Below are 21,231 nucleotides of genomic sequence, written 5' to 3'. Positions count from 1 at the left end.
ATTTCTAAAAAATACTAAAAAGTAAAGGTTTAAATAAAATTTGACTTTGACTTTACAGGGTTTTTATTACATTACATTTAACACATTCACAAGCTTACAACTTGAGCTTTGTCCTTCTCCAGTGACGCCTCTTAGCGTTATATCTGAAATAAAAAACGATTGAAATGCATTCATATTAAAATCATAATAACATGTATTATTAAAGTTTAAGGTCACATATTTAGCTATATAGTCATGTACTAAAACTAATATTAGGTAGATGATTCAAATTAAAACCATTATTATCATAGTCATTATAACATAGTTATAACATTAAGATTAATTTTGGTTTTCAGTTTTCTCTTGACCTTCTATACAAAAAAATTTAAAAGAGTTTCCCTTGACAAACAGAGGAGCAAAAATACTTAACTATTTTTAAATAGAAATAGATGTGTACTGAACATTTTAAGCCTAATTTATTGTCAATATGATTGAATTATAAATCCTTCTTTGTCACTAGTATTTTTCAGTTATCGTGAGTTGTACACAACTAAAATTACTACAGTAACTCGATGTGAAGTCACTTGATTTAATTACCAATTCCCTAAGCTTTAGGGCCTAAAGCGTCAAATTCCCTTGGCTTTGGTGGGTTTAGCTTGTCTCCCATACCATGATACACTCTATATAGCATTACACCCTCTCAATAACAACCACAATTAAGTAATAATTGTTGGATGAAGAAGATGAGATAGATGATCCTGAGCCTCCAATGAGCATTAAAACTTTTGAAGCAGCTAAAGTATTGGCAAAGTACTTTGTTTATCAGTTTCCTCAATATCGTAAGATATGAATAAAATAAGTAAAAAAGTACAATAAAATTACTGGGACAGTAAGAAGTCAGACAAAACAACCTGTGTTCAAATAAGATTGTTTTTTATGTACATAATTACTAACACTACAATAGTTTGAAATAAAGTTTTTTTTTATAATTCTGATTTTTCTTCTTTCCATTTAATGATAGCGTCACATGATGCCATAAAATGCATAGCTCCTTCAGTATCGTTATATAGTGTTTACACTATATTAATATTATTTTCTCACATTTCATATTTTAATTTTAATTGTTATTTTAAATACCAATTTTTGTGGACATGGTTGCCAAGGACATTCTTTGTCATTGGAATAATGTGCAATTTTTTTTTTACTACTTGGATGGTTGGACGAACTCACAGCCCACCTGTTGTTAAGTGGTTACTGGTGCCCATAGACATCTACTACGTAAATGCTCCATCCACCTTGAGATATAAGTTCTAAGGTCTCAGTATAGTTAACGGCTGCCCCACCCTTCAAACCGAAACTACTGTCTATAATTATATCATCAATTGTTAATATTGTTAATTGTCTATAAAGATTCTTTCTTGATATTTAAGGCTTTTTGAACACACAAAGAACTAAGGTATCTTTATATCCTCGTCTGTCGTCTGTTGAGCGCCCACCCGGATTCCGAAGGGATTGATTGTCATTTTAATTATTTTAGCACTTCAACAGGTGAAAGGTTATTCTTTCTATTCTTCAGGTTTTATATCAGCAACAACCATATTATTCAGAATCGTTTTTTTAGTATTTGGATTTTTTATATTTTCCCTATTTTAGGTAAAAAAGTAGTTTCCATATCAGATCAAAATAAGCAACCACAAGATACATTTAATTACGCCAAAAAAGCAGCAGTGTCTGGATATTCGCTTATTGACCTCCTAGCATAATTACTAACCTAAATGCACCTTAAATTGTCAGATTGGTCAAGAAATTGTAACGTTAATAAAATGGATTTGGAAAATAAAATGATTTCATTATATTGTTTTTACTCTTTTTTACAACACATTTAACATAAGAAAGCTAGGTACTTATTAATGAAATTAATAAAAAGTTATTAATGAAGAGTTTTCTAGTCACCAGACTGAGCACTTTGTTCAATCATGTGTGTCACTTATAAATATTTACCTACTGGGATATAGTCCCAATCTTAGTGAACTCATTTTCTAAGACTGCAGGTTTAGTTCTTGATGTAGGTAGGTACCTAATGTTGCTGCCGAGACCTATTTTATAGGAGTAGAACACGCAAGTCAACTTTTCAGACCGGTTGTTTATTTTGTCAGAATAGTGACTTTATATTACTCAATTTGTACCAAGAGAACTAAACCGAAAACACGAAATACAAATTAAATTAATAAATTAAAAAGCAAGAGTCTAGTACTGCATACTTCTACACAATAAAATGGAAAATTTTCTATCTGTGCGGCAGATCTAAACACCTGGTTTTATATTTACCAGCATACTTAACCTCCAAACAATCAATGTTAAAATTATTAAATAATGATACTAAGACAGTGAAAGATAAATAAGATGTTCTGCACTTTGGATAGGTAATTAATTGGTGCTGTTGTAAGAACTGAATAATTACTTACCGAATAGTGTTTCCTGTGCGCATCCTTACCCACTGAGGAATGGGTCTGTTTTGTTTCAGCTTTTTGGCCAATTTGCGCTTAATAATAAACGTCTTATGGGCCGACTGAAACATCAATCATGAAATTAAGATAAATATATTCCACATTTGTAATTAGATTACAAAGATTTTTATAAATATTCCCAATCCCAATACTAACCATTTTGAACAATCAAGTTGTCAAAACAAAGTGAAAGAATGTTGCCAGCGTTGCTTTAATTTTTTTTAAGGGATTTTATGACCTGGTAGCTAAGACCTTTAAGTCATATCTTATTTTAATTTATATTCCTATTTTTATGAAAAATGATAATATGGAGTGAAATAAAATGAAATGAAAATGATTAATTTGAGAAATTAATTAACTGGGATGAAATTAAATAAAATGAGATGAGACAATATGGGATGAAATATAATCTCAGTAAAATGGTGCCCGCTTATTAAGATTTTTTCAATGGACTTTTTGGAGGATCCCGAGAAGTTACGTCCAGCGGCTTTGTTTCATTTTTCCACATTTATGCACTTTCAAGACTTTCACAGATACTAAGCAGTTAATAAACCACCGTTAATACACTTTTAAACCTGAAGAAACACTAAACAGACAAAATAAAACAAATCGCACAACATCACACTTTGTGTTCCACGGTATCAATATACCACTGAAGTTTTTTTTATTTATTGCTTAGATGAGTGGACGAGCTCAGAGCCCACCTGATGTTAAGTGGTTACTGGAGCCCATAGACACTTACAACGTAAATGCGCCACGCACCTTGAGATAAAAGTTCTAAGGTCTCAGTACAGTCACAACGGCTGCCCCACCCTTCAAACCGAAACGCATTACTGCTTCACGGCTGAAATAGGCAGGGAGGTGGTACCTACTCGTGCGGACTCACAAGATTATAATTTTGCGGGTTTGATTTGTATTACACGATGTTATTCCTTCACCGTGGAAGTCAATCGTGAACATTTGTTAAGTACGTATTTCATTAGAAAAATTGGTACCCGCAGGCGGTATTCGAACATCGGTGCATCGCTACATACGAATGCACCGAACGTCTTATCCTTTAGGCCACGACGACTTGAAGTATGGAGCCTAAGGTCTATATCTCTATCTTTGAAAAGCGCGGGAAACTTTGAAGTAGGCGGTGATGTTTTTGGCGTCTTTTGTTTAAAATTCATTTTATTGTGTAAATAATAGGATTATTCTAGTGGTAGTATTATTAATTTAGTTTATTTATTAATATTTTGTGTTATTTGTATATATTTGGAGCCAGTAGGTAAGTTTTATGATTTTTTTTTCTTAGTCCCTGATCAATGTCATTGAAGATCCTGGGGGGACAACCCCACAGGTGTCTCATGTTGTCACGATTAATAATGATTGCTCGGAAATGGAAACTGAAAGCTCTTTATTAGACACAGATGCTTCAGAAACCAAAAGTAATACAAGTACTAAACGAAAAAGAGCCTTATCTCGTAAAATTTGTAGGCATTGTAATAAAAAGAGGAGACGTCATAAATTGCCTTCCGATGTTGTTTGCGAAAGTGACTGCCACTGTGAAAATGTTATGAAGAAAGAGTCGTCAACAGTTTTTAAGACACCTCAATTAGCACCCATCCCAGCGTCACAGCCCAAGCAGATTGATGTTACTAATACCAGTCTAACTGAACCTCGCACACCAGTCGGTAGGAAATTATATGAAGCATGTGATTCAGCTCCTTACACCATTCACATCCAAAAGGTACAATCATGTCCAAATGACAATGTTTCTATCAATCCAATTTCTTTTGGCCGTTTCTTAAAAAATAAATCCATTAAAAACATAGTTAATGGAAGCCTGAAAAAAATAGGTAGAAATAGATTAGTTTTAGCTTTCACTAACTATGCAGACGCAAACTCTTTCTTAGAGAATCAAGCAATAAAACAAATTAATTGTAAAGCCTTTATTCCTACCTCATCTGTAACACGTATGGGTGTAGTCAGAGGAGTACCAACAGAATGGTCCGAAGACGAAATCATAAAAAATATCACTGTGCCTTTTGGATGTGGAAATATATTAAAAGTACGCCGAATTAATAGGAAAAATGTGGTAGAAGGGAAGACAAATTATGTTCCAGTAGAGACAGTGGTTCTCACTTTTGATGGCCAGGTTTTACCCAAGAGAATATTCCTTTGTTATAACTCCCTTCCAGTTGATTTATACATATTCCCAACAGTTCAATGCTTCAACTGCTGCCGCTACGGTCATATTAAAGTCCAATGCAGATCTACTCCACGTTGCTTTAAGTGTGGTAACAATCATTCGGGTGATAGTTGCAACATTGATGAGGATGATGTAGTATGCTGTCTATGCTCAGGCTCACATTATGCAACCAACAGAAAATGTCCGGAATTTAGTAGACAAAAATCTATAAAAGAATTGATGGCAAATAATTGCATTTCATATGCTGAAGCTTCCAAGCTACACCCACCTGTGACAAAATCCTATTCGGATGTTTTAACATCCATTGCAACCCCTTCATCTCCTTTAAAAAATACTTTTGATATATCTAAAGGTAATAGTAATAAAACAAGCACTTCTTATAAAAAAACAGTATTTATTCAGTCAAATAGTGTTCCTAAACAGTATAGTAAGGGCTATGACAAACAAGCTCATGCCGCACTAACCAAAGACTACGACATTCCTTTGCCCACAATTGGCTCACTCAATGAATATAATATGCCTTTATCAAATATGTCAACTAGGGATCTTATCATTGTTTTAATTAAATCATTAACTCAATCCAAAAATATGGTTGAACCGTCCAACGCTGCTATGCTAAATGTAAGTAACCTTTTTAATAATATCAATAATGGATCCATCAACAATACTTCAGTGGAATTGCCGCAGTATTAACTCTAAAAAAAGTGATATTTATCACCTTATAAATTTGTATAAACCAGTTATCATTGCAATACAGGAAACTTGGCTAAAACCAGGTTATAACTTCAAAGTTTCCCAATATTTATGTGTAAGAGAGGATAGAACAGATGGCTATGCTGGTGTAGCTTTACTTGTTCATAATACAATACCTTTTGACCACATTCCTATTGCAAACCATAGCATTGATTTCTCTATAATAGCAGTAAGTATTAATAAAATATGTTTTGTTTCGGTGTATATTCCACATCCTACATCATCAATCTTTGACGAAATTGAAGTAATTATATCACAGCTCCCAAAACCAGTTTTAATATTAGGGGATTTTAATGCACAGCACCAAGCTTGGGGTAGCACCAATTCCAGTTACTATGGTGCAAGAATATTGGATATACTGGATTCTAACAACTTTTGCATCCTAAATACAGGAGTCGCAACACGGCGCACTCAGCCCCATGAAGGTATCAGTGCTCCAGATCTATCGTTAACCACCCCTGGCTTAGCTTCCTTACTGACTTGGAAAACACTTTCCTCTACATACGACAGTGATCACTACCCCATATTAATAACTTTGCCCAAAATATTAGTTAGAACAAAATTTAGACGCCCACCAAGACTAAAATACAAAATATGCAATGATACTGACAGTGACAGATGGACAACGTTTCGTGAGCATGTTGCAAAGAAAGTGTCCTCGCTCCCTAATATAAAAAAAAATAATCATTCCGTTTGTGCTGATGCTTTGGCCTTGGCTATGATAGAGGCTGCAAACCAAACATTTCTCATTAAAAAATCAATTAATAATATACCTTCTCCTCCGTGGTGGGATAGTGAATGCTCAGCGGCAGTGAAAGAGAGGAAAAAAGCTGAAATAAAATATAATGAATGCAGCACTACAGAAAATTTTGATAGTCTAATCATGATAATTAATAATACCCGTAAATTATTTAAAAAAAAGAAATGGGATAGCTGGCGAGCTTTTTGCTCATCTTTAGCCCCTGATGTTCCTCCATCGACTATTTGGCAAAATATCCGTAGATTTAGGTCAGCATTTAAGGAAACCTTGCCACAGTTTCTTGATGAGTCTGTGGCAGATAAATTCTTAGACAAGTTAGCCCCTCCTTTTACTCCACAAATGCCCATTTTATCACCTCACCTTTCTTTTTTTCCACCATTAAGTAATTTTGCTGATCTCGCTTCTCCTTTTAGTGTTATAGAATTAAAGGGTGTGTTATCTTATGTAAAAGATTCTGCACCAGGTATTGATGGTATTCCATATTCTTTCATTGCACATTTAGGCGACTCAAGTTTGAATTATCTGCTACATCTTATCAATTCCACCATAACTTCCGGAGAAATCCCGGCTTCATGGAAAATTCACGAAATTATCCCTATTTTAAAACCAAACAGAGCTCCATCAGATCCTAACTCCTATAGACCTATAGCCCTTGCCTCAGTTCTCTGTAAACTAGCGGAACATTTAGTGAAAAATAGATTAGAATGGTATCTCGAAAGTCAAGGTCTATTGTCACCAAGTCAGTATGGATTTAGGAAAGGAAAAAGTACCATGGATAGCTTAGGTATTTTTTCTACAGATGTAAGATTAGCTTACTCAAATAATGAATCTGTTCTTGCAGTCTTTCTAGATATCTCTGCCGCATATGATAACGTTGATCTTCACATCTTAAATACAAAACTATGTAAATTAAAAGTGCCTCCAATTTTCTGTAATTTTATTCATAAACTTTTCTCTGAAAGACAAATACAAATAAATATTGATGAGTCTAATGTTATAACAAGGCTTACATGGAAAGGTTTGCCCCAAGGTTCGGTACTGAGTCCACTTCTTTATAATGTATATACCTTTGACCTAGAATCTCATATTTCTAGTAAAGCCAATATTCTGCAGTATGCAGATGATTTAGTCTTATATGTTTCTGGTCGCTTTGTAAATAAACTGAGTTATTCTCTAAATTGTGCTCTGGAATTTTTGAAACTATGGCTGGATAACAACTCCCTAAGTCTTTGTGTAAACAAAAGTTGCTCAGTATTGTTCTCAAGGATGCGTTTACCGCCACCATTTACACTTTTGTACAATGAACAAATAATACCCGTAAAAAATGAAGTAAAATTTTTGGGTATCATATTAGATTCTAAACTGTCAGGATTATCTCACTGTTATTATGTCTCCACTAGATGTGAACGATTATTAAACATATTACGATGCCTCTCAGGTGTTTGGTGGGGATCCCAACCCTTCACATTAAAACTCTTATATAATGCAATTATAAGAAGCATATTAGATTACGGGACATGTTTTTTTAGAACCATGTAGCGTTGTAGGCTTAAGTAAGTTAGATGCCATTCAATCTAAAGCGTTGCGTATTGTGACCGGAGCTATGAAGTCCAGCCCTGTTAATGCTTTGCAAGTAGAATGTTTAGACCCCCCATTAAAATTACGCAGACAGTTTTTATGTGACAAATTTTTATTTCGAGCTCTCCAATTTTCTAACCATCCTCTCTATCACAAACTAAAAAAATTGTCAGAAAAAGTTAAATGCTCTTCCTATTGGTCCCATAAATCTCCACCGTGCTTAGTTATTAGTTTCCATAAATTTATTTCATTACAAGCTCCCACTCATCGCTCACAGTTTCTACCTATATTTTCCGTCAGCTACGAAGCTCTTGTCAATCTTCCTAAAATAAATTTTACTTTTGAAATCCTGAAGAACCACCAAAACGCTAACACTGAAATAAAATTTGTAACGGATAGAGATTGGGCAGACTGGCACTATATCTACTGCGATGCGTCTAAACACGCACTCTCTGGCACAGTTGGAGTAGCTGTTTATCATCAGCAGTATAATATTCACCAAAAAATAAAACTACCCCCCGAAACAACAGTGTTTTCTGGAGAATGTTTTGGTATTCTAAAATCTCTAGAATATATTCTACTTGCAAAACTTAACAAATCCATCATCTTCACAGACTCGAAAAGTGCTCTACAAGCTTTGCAGAAATTTCCTTTCAAATCTTGTTTAACCTGTGTTTGTATAATGGACTGTCGACAGCTACTTCTAAATTGTAAGCTCAAAGGTTATGATGTTCTTTTTGTGTGGATACCTGGCCATCACAAAATACTTGGGAATGAAATAGCTGATAAATTTGCGAGAGATGCGATAAATAGTGGTGATATGTCACCTTACAAAAATGTTGTGTCTGACCTTCTTTCCACTCCTAAAGACCATTTACTGAGGTCTTGGGAAAGTATTTGGAATAGCTCTAGCTGCCATAAAGGCCGTTATTATAAAAATATACAGCAACGAATTCCTCTAAAAATGTGGTTCTGTAAAATTAGTCTATGTAAGCTTGCAACTTCCTGTATTATAAGAATGCGATTGGGACATGTTTGTACAGCTTCTCACCTTGCTAAACTCGGTGTCATTAACAACAGTTTGTGTGCTTGTGGCGTTGGTGAGGAGGACTTGAATCACATTTTCTTTGGATGCCTCCTACGTGACTGTTCCTCATTCATAAATTCCCTGATAAACCTCCGGGTTCCTCTTCCCACATCAATCCCTACATTATTAAGTACTATAAATTCTGATTTGTATAACTTGATATCAAATTTTTTATTTAGTAATAATATTAAAATGTAAACAGTTTTAAAATATAATATTCTTTTTATTTATACCCAATCACTATATATTATGAACTCTTAGGCATTATTATATATTATTATCCTATTACGTACATATCCTTTCCAAATTTCGAACCTTCCAATTGATTCCTAAATAAAACTGGTTTCCTTACCTTTTCCACACTAGTAGTGGCAAATGCACAAACCGTGCGAGTCAAAATAAAAAAAAAATAAAAAATCTCTATCTTTTCCAGGGACTTTTTGGCGGGAAGTCAAACCTATTAGGCGGAATTTTTTGAAAGAAAATTTTCACAAATTATTTTTACCAGGAATTTGTAACCAGGCATATAATCTCACTATTTATAGGTGAGTTTCAACATGAGGGGCAAGCGCAAAAAGCGCAAAGCCGACGATCTACATCAAGATGTGGCAAGCGTCGACGACTCAGATACTTCGACCGATACTGCTGAAACCGATAAGTATACCATTTATAAATCGGAAAATTACTGCCGTCAGTATCCAGAAGATGGCGGTAATTTTGAATATATTGTAATATATGAAAGTTCCGAAACCAGGCCAATAGGCGACAGAGACCTCATGTCCCTTGGCGCTTCATTGAAACGAGGCAACAAGGGCATAAAAAGATTTAAGAGAATAAACAAATACAAAATCGGAGCTATATTCGAGCGGCCAGGGTTAGCTAATAGCGCCCTATATAATACCAAAACATTAAAGGACCTGCACCTAAAAGCATCAATTCCCGCTTTACTCACTGAAACTACTGGTGTAATTCGAAATGTTCCCACTTATATGTCGAACAAAAACATATATAATGGATTATCAAGTTCCAGAGATGTAGTTTCCGTGCGTCGACTTATGCGTCGAGGGCGCGATGAGGACGGCAAATCGTGTTTGCTGCCCACCCAAACAGTTGCCTTAACTTTCGCCTGCCCTACATTACCAGACAGTGTTGATATAGATTCATGGTACTTCGAGGTAAGCCTATACATTCCACCAGTTAGCCAATGCCTGCGTTGTCTACGCTACGGTCATATCGGCAAATTTTGTAAGAATTCGCAAAAATGCACCATCTGCGGTGAAGAACACCTATACAGAGACTGCCCTAAAGATCCCAAGGAAGCCATTTGTGTTCACTGCAGTGGCAATCACATAGCAATTTCTTCAGATTGCCCTATTAAGAAAAAAAAAATTGAAGAAAATAGAACTAAATACCAAAAAGTTGCATACGCCGATTTATTCAATGAGAAGTCTTTTCCAACATTAAACAAGTCTAAACCAACTGATAATATAAAAAACCTCCTACAGTGCGATGACTTTGTAAACTTACTTATTTCTTCTATTATCAAAATAATATCTCTCAACAAGTCTGACGAAACGCCTGTTACTTCTGCAGGCATCAAAAGCATTCTATTAGATACTTTCAGTACAAACAAAAACAGAAATAAACTTAAAACCACTTAATTTTTTTATGGACCACTTGAACATAATTCAGTGGAATGCTCAAAGTCTATCTAGTAATAAACATGCTTTTACATATTTCCTTTACAATAATGATATACATATTGCTTTAATTTCTGAAACATGGTTAAAACCCGAAAAAAAATTTAATATCAAAGGTTACAAAATAGAAAGATTAGATATTGGTAGCAACCATAATGGTGTTGCTATACTTATAAAAAATAATTTAAACTATATTAGATTAAATACATTACATGATGATTCTTTGCAGAACATAGCTATTAGATTACAGTTCAACAATGAAGAAATCTCTATTGTTAGCTTCTATAGTCCTACTTCAGCTGCCTCGCAAAATTTTACTTATACACATATCAATAATTTGATTGATTCTCTTCCAAAGCCCTTGCTATTGGCAGGTGATTTTAATGCTCATCATACAATGTGGGGTTGCACTTCGAATAATGGTCGTGGTACAACACTACATAGTATTATTGAAGATAGTGATCTTTGTATACTCAATGATGGACAAGCCACCACTGTGGGTTCCCACAAATGGCGTCCCAATGCATTAGATCTCACAATTGTTTCATCATCACTATCACTTCGTTGCAACTGGTCTGTTCACAATGATCCAATGGGCAGCTATCACTTGCCAACTGTCACTAGCATCTTGTTCAGCTATTCTGAAAATACAAATAACAAAGCAAGTCAGGGTAATTTTTCCAAACCAAGCTACATAAATGTTGACTGGTTCAAGTATAAACAAATTGTTGACTCCAAAATCTTAGATCACACTTTCGATTTTTCCGATCCCATTCTTTCATACACCATTTTTTGTAATATTTTATTGGAAAGTGTCAATGATGCTAACACGAAACCAAAAAACATAACCTTATCACACAACACAAATCACAAAAAAAGGCTATGTCTACCTTGGTGGAATCAGACCTGTACTGCTGCCATAGAACAGTGTCGCAAGGTTTATTTGCAATTCAAATTAGATCCTTCTATGGAAAACTATATCTCATTTAAAAAACAACAAGCACTTAAAAAACTTTCACTTAATAAAGAAAGAGAAGCTTCTTGGACAGCTTTTTGTGAGTTACTCAACAGACAAACGCCATTATCGACCATCTGGAAAACAATAAGAAAATTTAACAAAACCTATCACAACAATAATATTAAAAGCTCTACAAATAGCAGTTGGATACAAGATTTTTTAAATAAATTTTCATCAAACCCCCAGTCACAGGTCAATTTCAATATCCATGTATCAAACACACATACACACAATGAATTTCTTACTAAAAGTTTTACTTTACCTGAACTACATAGTGCTCTCAACTCTAGACGCGATACGGCCTTTGGTTTGGATAATATTTCATACAAAATGCTAAAGAATCTCTCAGTTGAAGTGAAAAAAATGTTAATTCTCATATTAAACCTACTTTGGAATGCATCTCTGATCCCACCGGAGTGGAAAATTGATTGCCTTGTACCAATATTAAAACCAGGCAAAGATAACACAAATCACAATTCATACCGACCTATAGCTCTGACATCTTGTTTTGGTAAACTTTTTGAGCAAATGTTAAAACAAAGATTAGAGTTCTATATAGAATCAAATAAATTATTACCTTCAAATCAATTTGGTTTCCGTAGAGGTTTTTCTGCTGCTGAAAGTATGAATAATCTTTACTTAGATATTCATAGTGCATTTGCATATAACAGATTCCTTGTCTGTGTTTTTCTTGATATTGTTGGAGCATTTAATAATGTTGACCATAAAGTTCTCACTAGAGAGCTATTGACTCTTGGCATACCTGTTAAAATAATTGCTTGGATTTTTTATTTTTTACATGGCCGACAAGTATATGTTAAATTTAATAATAATTTATACGGTCCAAAACCCTCTTATTTGGGAGTTTGTCAAGGTGGAATACTTAGTCCATTATTGTTTATTCTGTATATTCATAAATTAAATATTGTTCTTGGTCCAGAAGTCACAAACTTACAATATGCTGATGATTTAGCTGTGTACTGCTCAGAATCTAACATGGTAATAGCAGAAAACAAATTAAACACAGCTTTAAAAAAATTAAAAGTTTACTTTAATTACTTAAAATTGGATATAAGTTTGAGTAAATCGAAAGTAGTGGTTTTTAGTAGATCTAGAAATTTATGTGCTAACTTATATTATAATGATAACTTAATCCCTATGGTAGATGAATTTAAATTTCTTGGTGTAATATTTACCAAGAATTTATCTTGGAATAAGCATGTTTATGACTTGTCAGACAGAGCTTCTAAAGCCTTGAATATTCTTAAGCCTCTTGCAAGGACATCATGGGGTGCTGACCCTAAAATTTTACTTATGTTGTACAAATCTATAGTCCGATCTCATTTTGAGTACAGCTATTTTTGTTACGCATCAAATTCCATTCTTATTAAAAAGCTTGAAATTATCCAAAACAACAGTTTGCGATTAATAACTGGTGCCATGAAAACCACACCAATAATTTCTATGCAAGTAGAATGTAACGTCCCACCATTACATCTAAGATTCAAATTTTTAAAATTTAAATTTCTTCTTAAGCTTTTTGCTATTTCACATCATGCACTACTGCGAAAACTTCAGCATTCCCAAACTATTCCTTCTTCCATTAATTCCCCAAAATACCCTTTCATTCTTCTTCACTTCTTGAATTTTATGGCGTTTGTTGAGCAATATAACATTTACAAAGCAGTTGATAAATGGGCTTGTTATGAAGATACATTTGAGAGTAAATTCTGTGCTATGCGTATATCTATAAATAATGACCTTAAATCTAAAGAAGACTTTGATCAACACATAACCGAATGGCCCGATTTTCACTGTATTTATACTGACGCCTCAAAATCAGATCAAGGAGTATCACTAGCCTATTATCACAACAATATTAAGGTTGGATATGGATTTGGTTTACCACCTTCATCCAGCATTTTCACAGCAGAAGCACTTGCTATATTGCATGCCTTGAAATATATAAAAGAAGACATATGTGCCAGAAAACAGAATAAGTGGCTTATCGTCAGTGACAGTATGTCAGTTCTTTCCAACCTTCAAAATAATTGCTTTAGCAATAGAATAAACCATGTCATCTATCATATTAAAAAACTTTGGACGGATTTAAGTAACCAAAATATCACTGTTGAATTCACATGGACTCCAGCACATTGTGGAGTGGTGGGCAATGAAAAAGTTGATAATTTTGCAAAATCAATAAATAACTTGGGTGGCCAGATTAAAAATATTTCAATTCCATGGCAAGACCTAATTCCTGATATTCGTCAACAAATTAATAAAGATTGGCTCGAAAACAGAAGGCATATAAATGAAACCAAAGGTAAATGGTATGCTGAAATAAATAATGAAATTGGTATTAAACCCTGGTTCGCTAGGAGCAAATATTTCTGTAAAAGGAAGTTCTACACACAGATTTGTAGACTGAGATTTGGTCATTGCAAATTTAGCGCTCACCTTTACCGAATGAAAATAACTTCATCACCAAATTGTAATAAATGCTCACTAAATGAAGAACAAACTTTACATCATATTTTTTTCACATGTCCAGCTTTTAATATTCATCGCATCCTATTTATTGATAAACTGCAAGAGGTATATAAGGATAGCATCCCGCCTTCTCTTCAAGAATTGCTTAAGTGCCCTGCAAGTTTTAGAGCAGTATATGAATACATTACCTCTACTTTCGGAGACTTATAATGGAGAACACAAATTTTGACTTTATAGTCAGATTATCCAAGAAACACGATTGCGACAACTCTCAACCGAAACAAATGGGAAAAAAAAAAAAAAAAAAAATCTGAATAGACATTTACACGGATTTGAAAAATATTTATAAATGAAGAATACTAAAGAATTGGCTTTTTTGCCTTGAAACATAAAATTATATATGAAAATATTAAACTTAAGAATTGGCTGTATGGCTTAGTTCCTTTGCCTTTCTCTTCGAGAAAAACCTTACTACTACTTCTTTTCCAGGTGTCAAATGTCAAATGACGTTTAAATGTCTGCCTTTATCTTCAATCATGTCAAAAAATATTTACATTAATAAATTTGCTTTTTATTTTGACTTACCCCAAAGAGAATCTAGAAATCAGTAAAAGTTACGAAACATTGGGGTGCAGTTTTTAATTTTAACAGATTGTGTTTTTTAAATTGATAATATCGATAAGAGTTAAACAATTACCTACTACATAATAATAGATGTACATACATCGAGAATAATATAAAATATATACCTATTTTATTCAATAACGTGTTGATTTTGTGGCGCTATGAATAAATACGCAGTGCTATTTAATTTAAAAAAAATATTAGAATATCGACCGGTTACCACAATTATAAACGCAGAAGGAAAAAATGTACCTAAAAGAAAAAACTTCGAAAACAGAATTACCTTAATTGGTACAGACAATTCAGTTAGTATAATAGATTTAAAAAATGCCCAAAATCTATCGGTAAAACGTGAATTAAAACTTGTAAAAGTTCAAGATGTAGATGTAAAAACTAGACGGCCAATTTACAAGTAAGTATGAAAATCGTGATTTTTAGATAAAATCTGACTGTATCAATTCTTTTTAAATTATAGTTACGAATTGAAATCACAATGTACTGTACAATAGAATTTTTGCACCTGTCTTATATAGTGATGTATCCATAAAAAACAGTGCTAAGCAAGTACACCTATCATGTGATTTACTCTTCTGGCCAAGTATTTTGCTTCCTATTGTTGACTATGAGTTGATGTCTGTTTCCATGATGCTTGGGAATTCATATTCATATTTATTCATTTGTGATGAGGCTTGGGGGAGGCTAATGTCCAGCTGTGGACGTCTCTGGGCTGAAAGAAAGAAAGATAGATAGATAGATAGATATTTAGGCTTCAGAAGTGACTGTTGCTTTTCTTCTGGGTCAAATGAAGGTCATTAATGGTTGATATAATTACTTAATTAACCTATAATGACCAAGACCAAGCAGAAGAGGCCCCAAATCACTTTATAATTAGATGTTAGAGACACTACATTCCGAAAGCTGCTCACCCACCTTTGGCTAAAATTTCAGTTGTATCAATTGCATCAATTGCATTTCAAGATTTATTTTTGAAGAAAAGACATAATGTTAGTCCTAAGCAATTTAAAATACACAACTACGTTGTGTAAGTACTAGAATAATTATAATTAGCTGTCTTTTATTTTTAGGCTGATGACTAATGCAGAATTTCACGAGGAAGAACTTGAAAGACGGAAAGAAAAAAAACTCGCTCGGCAGAACAGTTCAGTTAAAGGCCAGAAATTGATGATTTTGTCATCAAAAATATCTGAACACGATCTAATGACCAGTGTGAGAAAAATGGGAAAATTAGTAGAGAAACAGTATGAAGTTAAAGTAGTTTTAGCAGGTGAAGGAGGACAATCCTCACAAGTATTGGTGCGTACACAATGAAGTAACACAGTTAAATAGTTTGAAATTTATTTAAGTCCTAGACATAACTACTCTTACAGTTTAATCTTTGCTCAAGGTGTTGTGAGGTTAGTCTCCTGTGACTATGAAAACTGGAAAGTACCGATAACATTGGAAATAACTCAATGACCATAATAAACATGAGAATAAACTCAAAAAGTAGTTTTAATTTTTAATAGTTATTACTTACAAGTTCGCTTCACATATGAAACTACCTGATTAATGTATTATCCTATTCACAAATATCTATAATCTGTTAAAAACCAGGGTTTTTTTAAAATTAATTATTATGTTACGGGGCGTGGTGTAAAAGGGCTAGCAATGAAATGCACCCTGCTAGCTAACTACAGAGAGGCGACTGACAGATGGCGGTATAATCACTGATAATAAATCGCATATAAAAACACATCAGGACAAGGGCAGCAGTATGCCCTAGTGATGGGACATAGAACTGCAGTCACCAACACGCCTGTCAAGCGTGGTGAACCATTGGCCCAATCCATATGCCAATGAACAAAGCAGAAAATTAAAGGCTCTTAGTCCCGCTATTCATGGTCAGCCGAAATGGTCATGGAGGGCCAGAGGGTGCTAAAAATACCGCGGTGATATCTGGTTGACATAAACGGCAGTACCCCTGTGTGTGTAATGCCCGGACATTGCTAAAAGCTGAACATTTCAAAGGGCTAAAGACAGCATATAGAGCACAATAAAATGGCATATTAATGGCATAGAGGAAGAGGAGGAGAAAACCTCAGGAAACATTATTTTCTATCAAGAAGGATCTAAGAATATTAGCTTGTCCACAAAGTTTTTGTCAACTACATGCATTACGGAAGTCAGTGACGCGGTTTGCGTATCTTGTAGTAAAACTCTAATACATACGCTCCTTCATCAACATACTCTGATGAAGTTTGCAGGGTGTTTTAAGACGATATCGTAATAACCATTGAACGCACCAAGAGAACCACCGAGACTCATTATATCGCAGTGACGGGGATTTCAACGCGAAAGCAGTAGTACAAGATTGCGGAGAACCTGTATTACGACCCCATGGTGTTGGCTCTAGAAACTTCCATGGGCAAATCGAATCTGCGGCACTCGAAGTTGTGTCAAACTACACTGGGCCAAATTGTTCAGTTAGGCAGGACCAACTTCGAGAGGCAAGCTCACAGGCGGATACAATTCGAATGGATTGCGTATGGGAAACTTTGCCATATCTTTCTCTCAGAATTCCTGCAATGCTTAAAGACAAAGGTTTTCAACACTTGCGTGCTACCGGTCATGACATATGGCGCTGAAACCTGGATGGATATTGATCGTAGGTCTAGTCCGCAGGTTCAAAGTCACTCAGCGTGGTATGAAATGGGTTATGCACGGAATTTCTTTGATGGATGGAATTAGAAATGAAAAATTCCATCGAAGAGCCAAAATAACCCACATAGCCCTAAAGATTAGCAAGCTTAAGTGGCACTGGGCCGATGGAACAGGCACGTTTTGTACTGGAGACCACGTACCTGTAAACGCAGAGAAGAGACTTGTTGCGGAAGGCGTAGAACTGTTCATTGTCGCGGACTATGGGAAGGGCTTACATCCAGCAGTGGAAAGATACAGACTGATGATGATTATTGTCACTTGTACGTAGACTAGTTTTCGTATTAAATTTTAATAAGCTAGGTGAGAACAGTGAACTATGAGGTACCATATAAATATATTAATAACTATCTTCGAAATTATATTGTAGATAAAATTTTTGCTAACGTAAATCCATATTGGTGGTATCAAACAATGATATAAAAGATAAGAATAAGATTCAATTTACAAAACAAAACTTGATTTAGTAGATTTAAGAGCGGGATCGATACTTTGATATCATGTTACAAAATAGTTTTGTTGCAATGTATATGGCGTTTGGTCTAACATAAACTACTCGTCTAGACTAATAAAAAACTTCCCGTCAATGGCTAACTGTACCATCTAAGGTTGGTGGTACGATCATTAGATGGGCTCTCAATATATATAAAATTTTGAATATTTACAAATGTAAAAGTTTACCTTACTTCAAGTTCGTAGGCCCGTGTCATTTTGACCAGCCCTGCCGCCTTATAGTTAAGCTACTGCACAGTAAAAAACACACGTCATTACGGGTCCTCTCGATCCATTAACGGTGCTTTTAGGTACCTCAAGCACCGGTCACCGTCCTCGCCGGATCTTCTCAGTGGGTCGCGTTTCCCATCTGGCAGTAGGTTCTGCGAAGCACTGCTCTTGCTAGAGCCAGTGTTAGCAACGCCTGCGGTTGTCCCGATGATGAGTTCCGAGAGCTAACTTATACGCTAGGGTGGCGTTGATATAGCCTCTCAAGGCTACAGCATAGGTAGGAAAAATAAAATAAAAAACGGGCTATTTGAGCGAAATATAAAACTGTTGACCCCTGATATATAAAACAAATACTGAAGCTTGTAAGGATGTACAGAATATTATTGATTGAGAGCGCCTTAAATTCATATTTCTCTGCTGCAAAATAATATGTTCTTAAACAATAAAGCTGTATAATATATCGAGGGGTGAAATGCTATTTGGTTTAAGCGACCTTTTTGCGGTTTTACAGGAGGGCCGGGCCATTTAATAGTTAAAATTTAGAAAAAATATCATAGCAAAAAAACCTTTTCAGATATTTGAATGGAGTAAATTTGATTGAAGTTCAATTAAGAACATCGAATAGTTGATGCTAATACCAAATATAACACAATTTTAATTATAAAGATAAATGTCGCGTATTAAGTGAAATGTCACTTAAACCAAAGCCTTTCACCCTTTATTATGGTCATTGATGAACCTGACTAGTGCACCACGGACTCGGAGTTCCCAGTCAGTCAGTAATTTTGTTTAAGATATTTTGTATTTGCGGTCTGGTTAAATTTATTCTCTTCTTCCTCCAGTCGTGCTCCTCGTGTATGAAGGTCGTAACCACCACCATTCACGATGTTGTCATCTCATTCTATCTTCAGCTACTCTGAGAGTATCATAGACTCCGGTGTAATGCGGATCTGATCAGACGAACGCAATGGGCAGTGGCCCCGAGATCTTTTTTCTTCCACATTTTTTTTCTAGAGACTATGTTTTCCAACTTCCGTAATATTCAGAAATCTTTAGAATAGTATTTGAATAGTTGTATGATTTTGACTTCGGTAGTATAAAGTTAATATTCGAGACTATTCCCTAATACATATTTAACAATTATTTTTCAGGAAAATATATACTCAGTAATAGAGAAAAACACCAAATCAACAGCAAGATTACTACAAAAGAGAAATAAAGGTAATAGTTTAAAGTTTCAATTGCTTCCATTGAACAATGGTAACATGGAAGCATCTCAGTCAGATAATTCAGAAGATGGAAATGACAAAGGTCCGCTATGACTAGCGATGTTGATATTATTTATAATAATAGCAAAGTATTTTTTACTTAAGGAATACTTAAAAAAGCAGAAAAATGAGCTCGTCACTGAAGTTACTGCAAATAAGTCTGAAGAAACTAGTACCTTGTCGGAATACAAATGTGCAAATTGAAATGAGAAGGAAATGAACACCTGAAAGAGTATTTGTATTTTTACTTTATAAAATAAATAAAAATACATTAATCTGTAAAATTAAATAATGTTTTATATGAAGTATTTTTAACATTTATTTGGATGATTTGGATGAGGCATTTTACACAATATAATATAAATGTTCATATCATCTTAGTTCCTTAAAAATGGAATTCTAAAATTCAATTTAAACTGTTTCTAATAAATTATAATTCATTTATGAGTTCAAAATTTGTAAGTGGATTATTTGTTGAGTTTACAAAAAACGTTTCAAATTTTTAACATTGTGTTTTTTTGATTTTTGCCCCTATATTCTGAAATAAAACGAACCCGAGGCGAATGAGAGCACATTATTACACTATATTATTTAACTTTAATCACTTGAATTATGTATTCTGATTTTTTTTTCTTTCCTACCTAAGCTGTTAGCCATGAGAGGCTATGTCAGCGTAACCGAGCGAGTAGGTGAGCTCACGAGGCTCAAACCTGGTGAAGTTGCTAACACTGATCCTAGCAAGAGTAGTGCTTCGCAGAATCTACCACCGGATCGGAATCGCGACCCACTGAGAAGATCCGGCGAGAAACTCAATGGGCTGTGTCTGTGGGTTGTATTCTGATGATAATTAGTCGTTGTTCAATGTTGTGCTAGAATTTCAAACTGTAAAAAAATGTTTTTGAAATAATAATAAAGACGACCTAATTGTAATAGAGAAGATGGATGGCACTTGTCTAATATTTAGGATCGTCTTACGGTGAAAATAAAACTCAAGTCAAACAAACTGCCAGACCTTAAGATACTATATACGATATTAATATGGACACGATAAAAATGGGAGTAAGTAGGGAATACAAGTTTCGTTGCGGTAGCAAGGCCGTTACGGCTCACATTGGCTCACAACGTTAATGACGTGTGCGGAGTGAACACTATGAACGAACGCACGACTTTTTACTGGTTTGAACGCTGCCAACATGGAAATATGCTGGCATAACTCCCGTTACTAGTTTAGGTAGGGGAAAAAAACATGGAAATTTTGATATAAAAAGTAAACCTCGTGGTCGCCCGAAAACTAAATTCAACAATAACGAATTAAAGGCGATAGTAGAAGCTGACAATACTCAATCTCCCGTTGAGTTAGCAGCGGCTTTCAACGTTAGCATCAATAATGATATTGATCCATTTCTGGATGCTTCCATACGGACAGCAGACGATCTCTAAGCTATATGAGCTAAGGTTGGAAGTTTTGCGTCATCCATCTTATCCACGAGACCTTGTGTCGCCAGTCTTCTACTATTCAAAAGTTTAAACAATTTCTTACCAGGGATAAAATACCCAAGATGTAGTACAAAATGATTTTGAAGAGTTTTTTGGCTCCCGTTTACCTGACTTCTTTAAGAAGGGCGTTGAAATATTGCTATGGCAGAAATGAATTGATATAAATTAAAAAATATCGATGAAAACTTTATGTTTACTAAACGGCAACTTCATAGGTAAATAAATACCTCAAACAAGTTAGTTTTTTTTTGCAAAAAATTAGTTGTAATAAATATATCTATATAACAATAATAATATGTACTAGCTAGACTTTTATCTATATAGCTACTTGG

The 21,231-nt window shown here is 34.5% G+C and overlaps 4 protein-coding genes and 1 long non-coding RNA gene across 5 annotated transcripts; 3 read left to right on the top strand and 2 right to left on the bottom strand.

The window, feature by feature from the left end:
- Positions 1-45: 45 nt before the first annotated feature.
- RpL39 (ribosomal protein L39) lies at positions 46-2,735 on the bottom strand. Its single transcript, XM_028177383.2, has 3 exons — positions 2,643-2,735; positions 2,445-2,548; positions 46-143 (listed from the first exon to the last, which is right to left on the bottom strand). The coding sequence occupies exons 1-3, from the start codon at positions 2,643-2,645 to the stop codon at positions 95-97; spliced, it is 156 nt and encodes a 51-aa protein (XP_028033184.1). The 5' UTR covers positions 2,646-2,735; the 3' UTR covers positions 46-94.
- A 1,066-nt stretch (positions 2,736-3,801) lies between these two features.
- Positions 3,802-5,885, top strand: LOC149501695 (uncharacterized). The gene has a single exon (XM_089732679.1). The coding sequence runs from the start codon at positions 3,868-3,870 to the stop codon at positions 5,371-5,373; it is 1,506 nt and encodes a 501-aa protein (XP_089588805.1). The 5' UTR covers positions 3,802-3,867; the 3' UTR covers positions 5,374-5,885.
- LOC149501693 (uncharacterized) lies at positions 5,055-13,809 on the bottom strand. The gene is made up of 5 exons (XR_016324142.1): positions 13,486-13,809; positions 12,154-12,339; positions 11,576-11,650; positions 7,261-11,199; positions 5,055-7,148 (listed from the first exon to the last, which is right to left on the bottom strand). It is a non-coding gene; the product is annotated as an uncharacterized LOC149501693 (long non-coding RNA).
- Positions 9,416-11,765, top strand: LOC149501694 (uncharacterized). Its single transcript, XM_089732680.1, has one exon. It carries the CDS (start codon positions 9,416-9,418, stop codon positions 10,517-10,519), a length of 1,104 nt encoding a protein of 367 aa, XP_089588806.1. The 3' UTR covers positions 10,520-11,765.
- Positions 13,810-14,569: 760 nt separating the features above from the next.
- LOC114245322 (translation initiation factor IF-3, mitochondrial) lies at positions 14,570-19,908 on the top strand. Its single transcript, XM_028177457.2, has 3 exons — positions 14,570-15,105; positions 15,779-16,007; positions 19,286-19,908. The coding sequence occupies exons 1-3, from the start codon at positions 14,855-14,857 to the stop codon at positions 19,454-19,456; spliced, it is 651 nt and encodes a 216-aa protein (XP_028033258.2). The 5' UTR covers positions 14,570-14,854; the 3' UTR covers positions 19,457-19,908.
- Positions 19,909-21,231: the final 1,323 nt, after the last annotated feature.

The sequence above is a fragment of the Bombyx mandarina genome, chromosome 13 (genome assembly GCF_030267445.1).
Source record: "Bombyx mandarina strain Sakado chromosome 13, ASM3026744v2".
Classification (NCBI taxonomy): Eukaryota; Metazoa; Arthropoda; class Insecta; order Lepidoptera; family Bombycidae; genus Bombyx; species Bombyx mandarina.
This window is presented reverse-complemented; position numbering and strand designations above follow the sequence as displayed.

Coding starts and splice junctions, on each gene's coding strand:
- RpL39 (XM_028177383.2), bottom strand. Junction 144..2,444: donor CGCACAGGAAACACTATTCG/GTAAGTAATTAT, acceptor TTTTTATTTCAG/ATATAACGCTAAGAGGCGTC.
- LOC149501695 (XM_089732679.1), top strand. CDS start 3,868: ATGGAAACTGAAAGCTCTTTATTAGACACAGATGCTTCAGAAACCAAA.
- LOC149501694 (XM_089732680.1), top strand. CDS start 9,416: ATGAGGGGCAAGCGCAAAAAGCGCAAAGCCGACGATCTACATCAAGAT.
- LOC114245322 (XM_028177457.2), top strand. CDS start 14,855: ATGAATAAATACGCAGTGCTATTTAATTTAAAAAAAATATTAGAATAT. Junction 15,106..15,778: donor ACTAGACGGCCAATTTACAA/GTAAGTATGAAA, acceptor TTTTATTTTTAG/GCTGATGACTAATGCAGAAT. Junction 16,008..19,285: donor GACAATCCTCACAAGTATTG/GTGCGTACACAA, acceptor ATTATTTTTCAG/GAAAATATATACTCAGTAAT.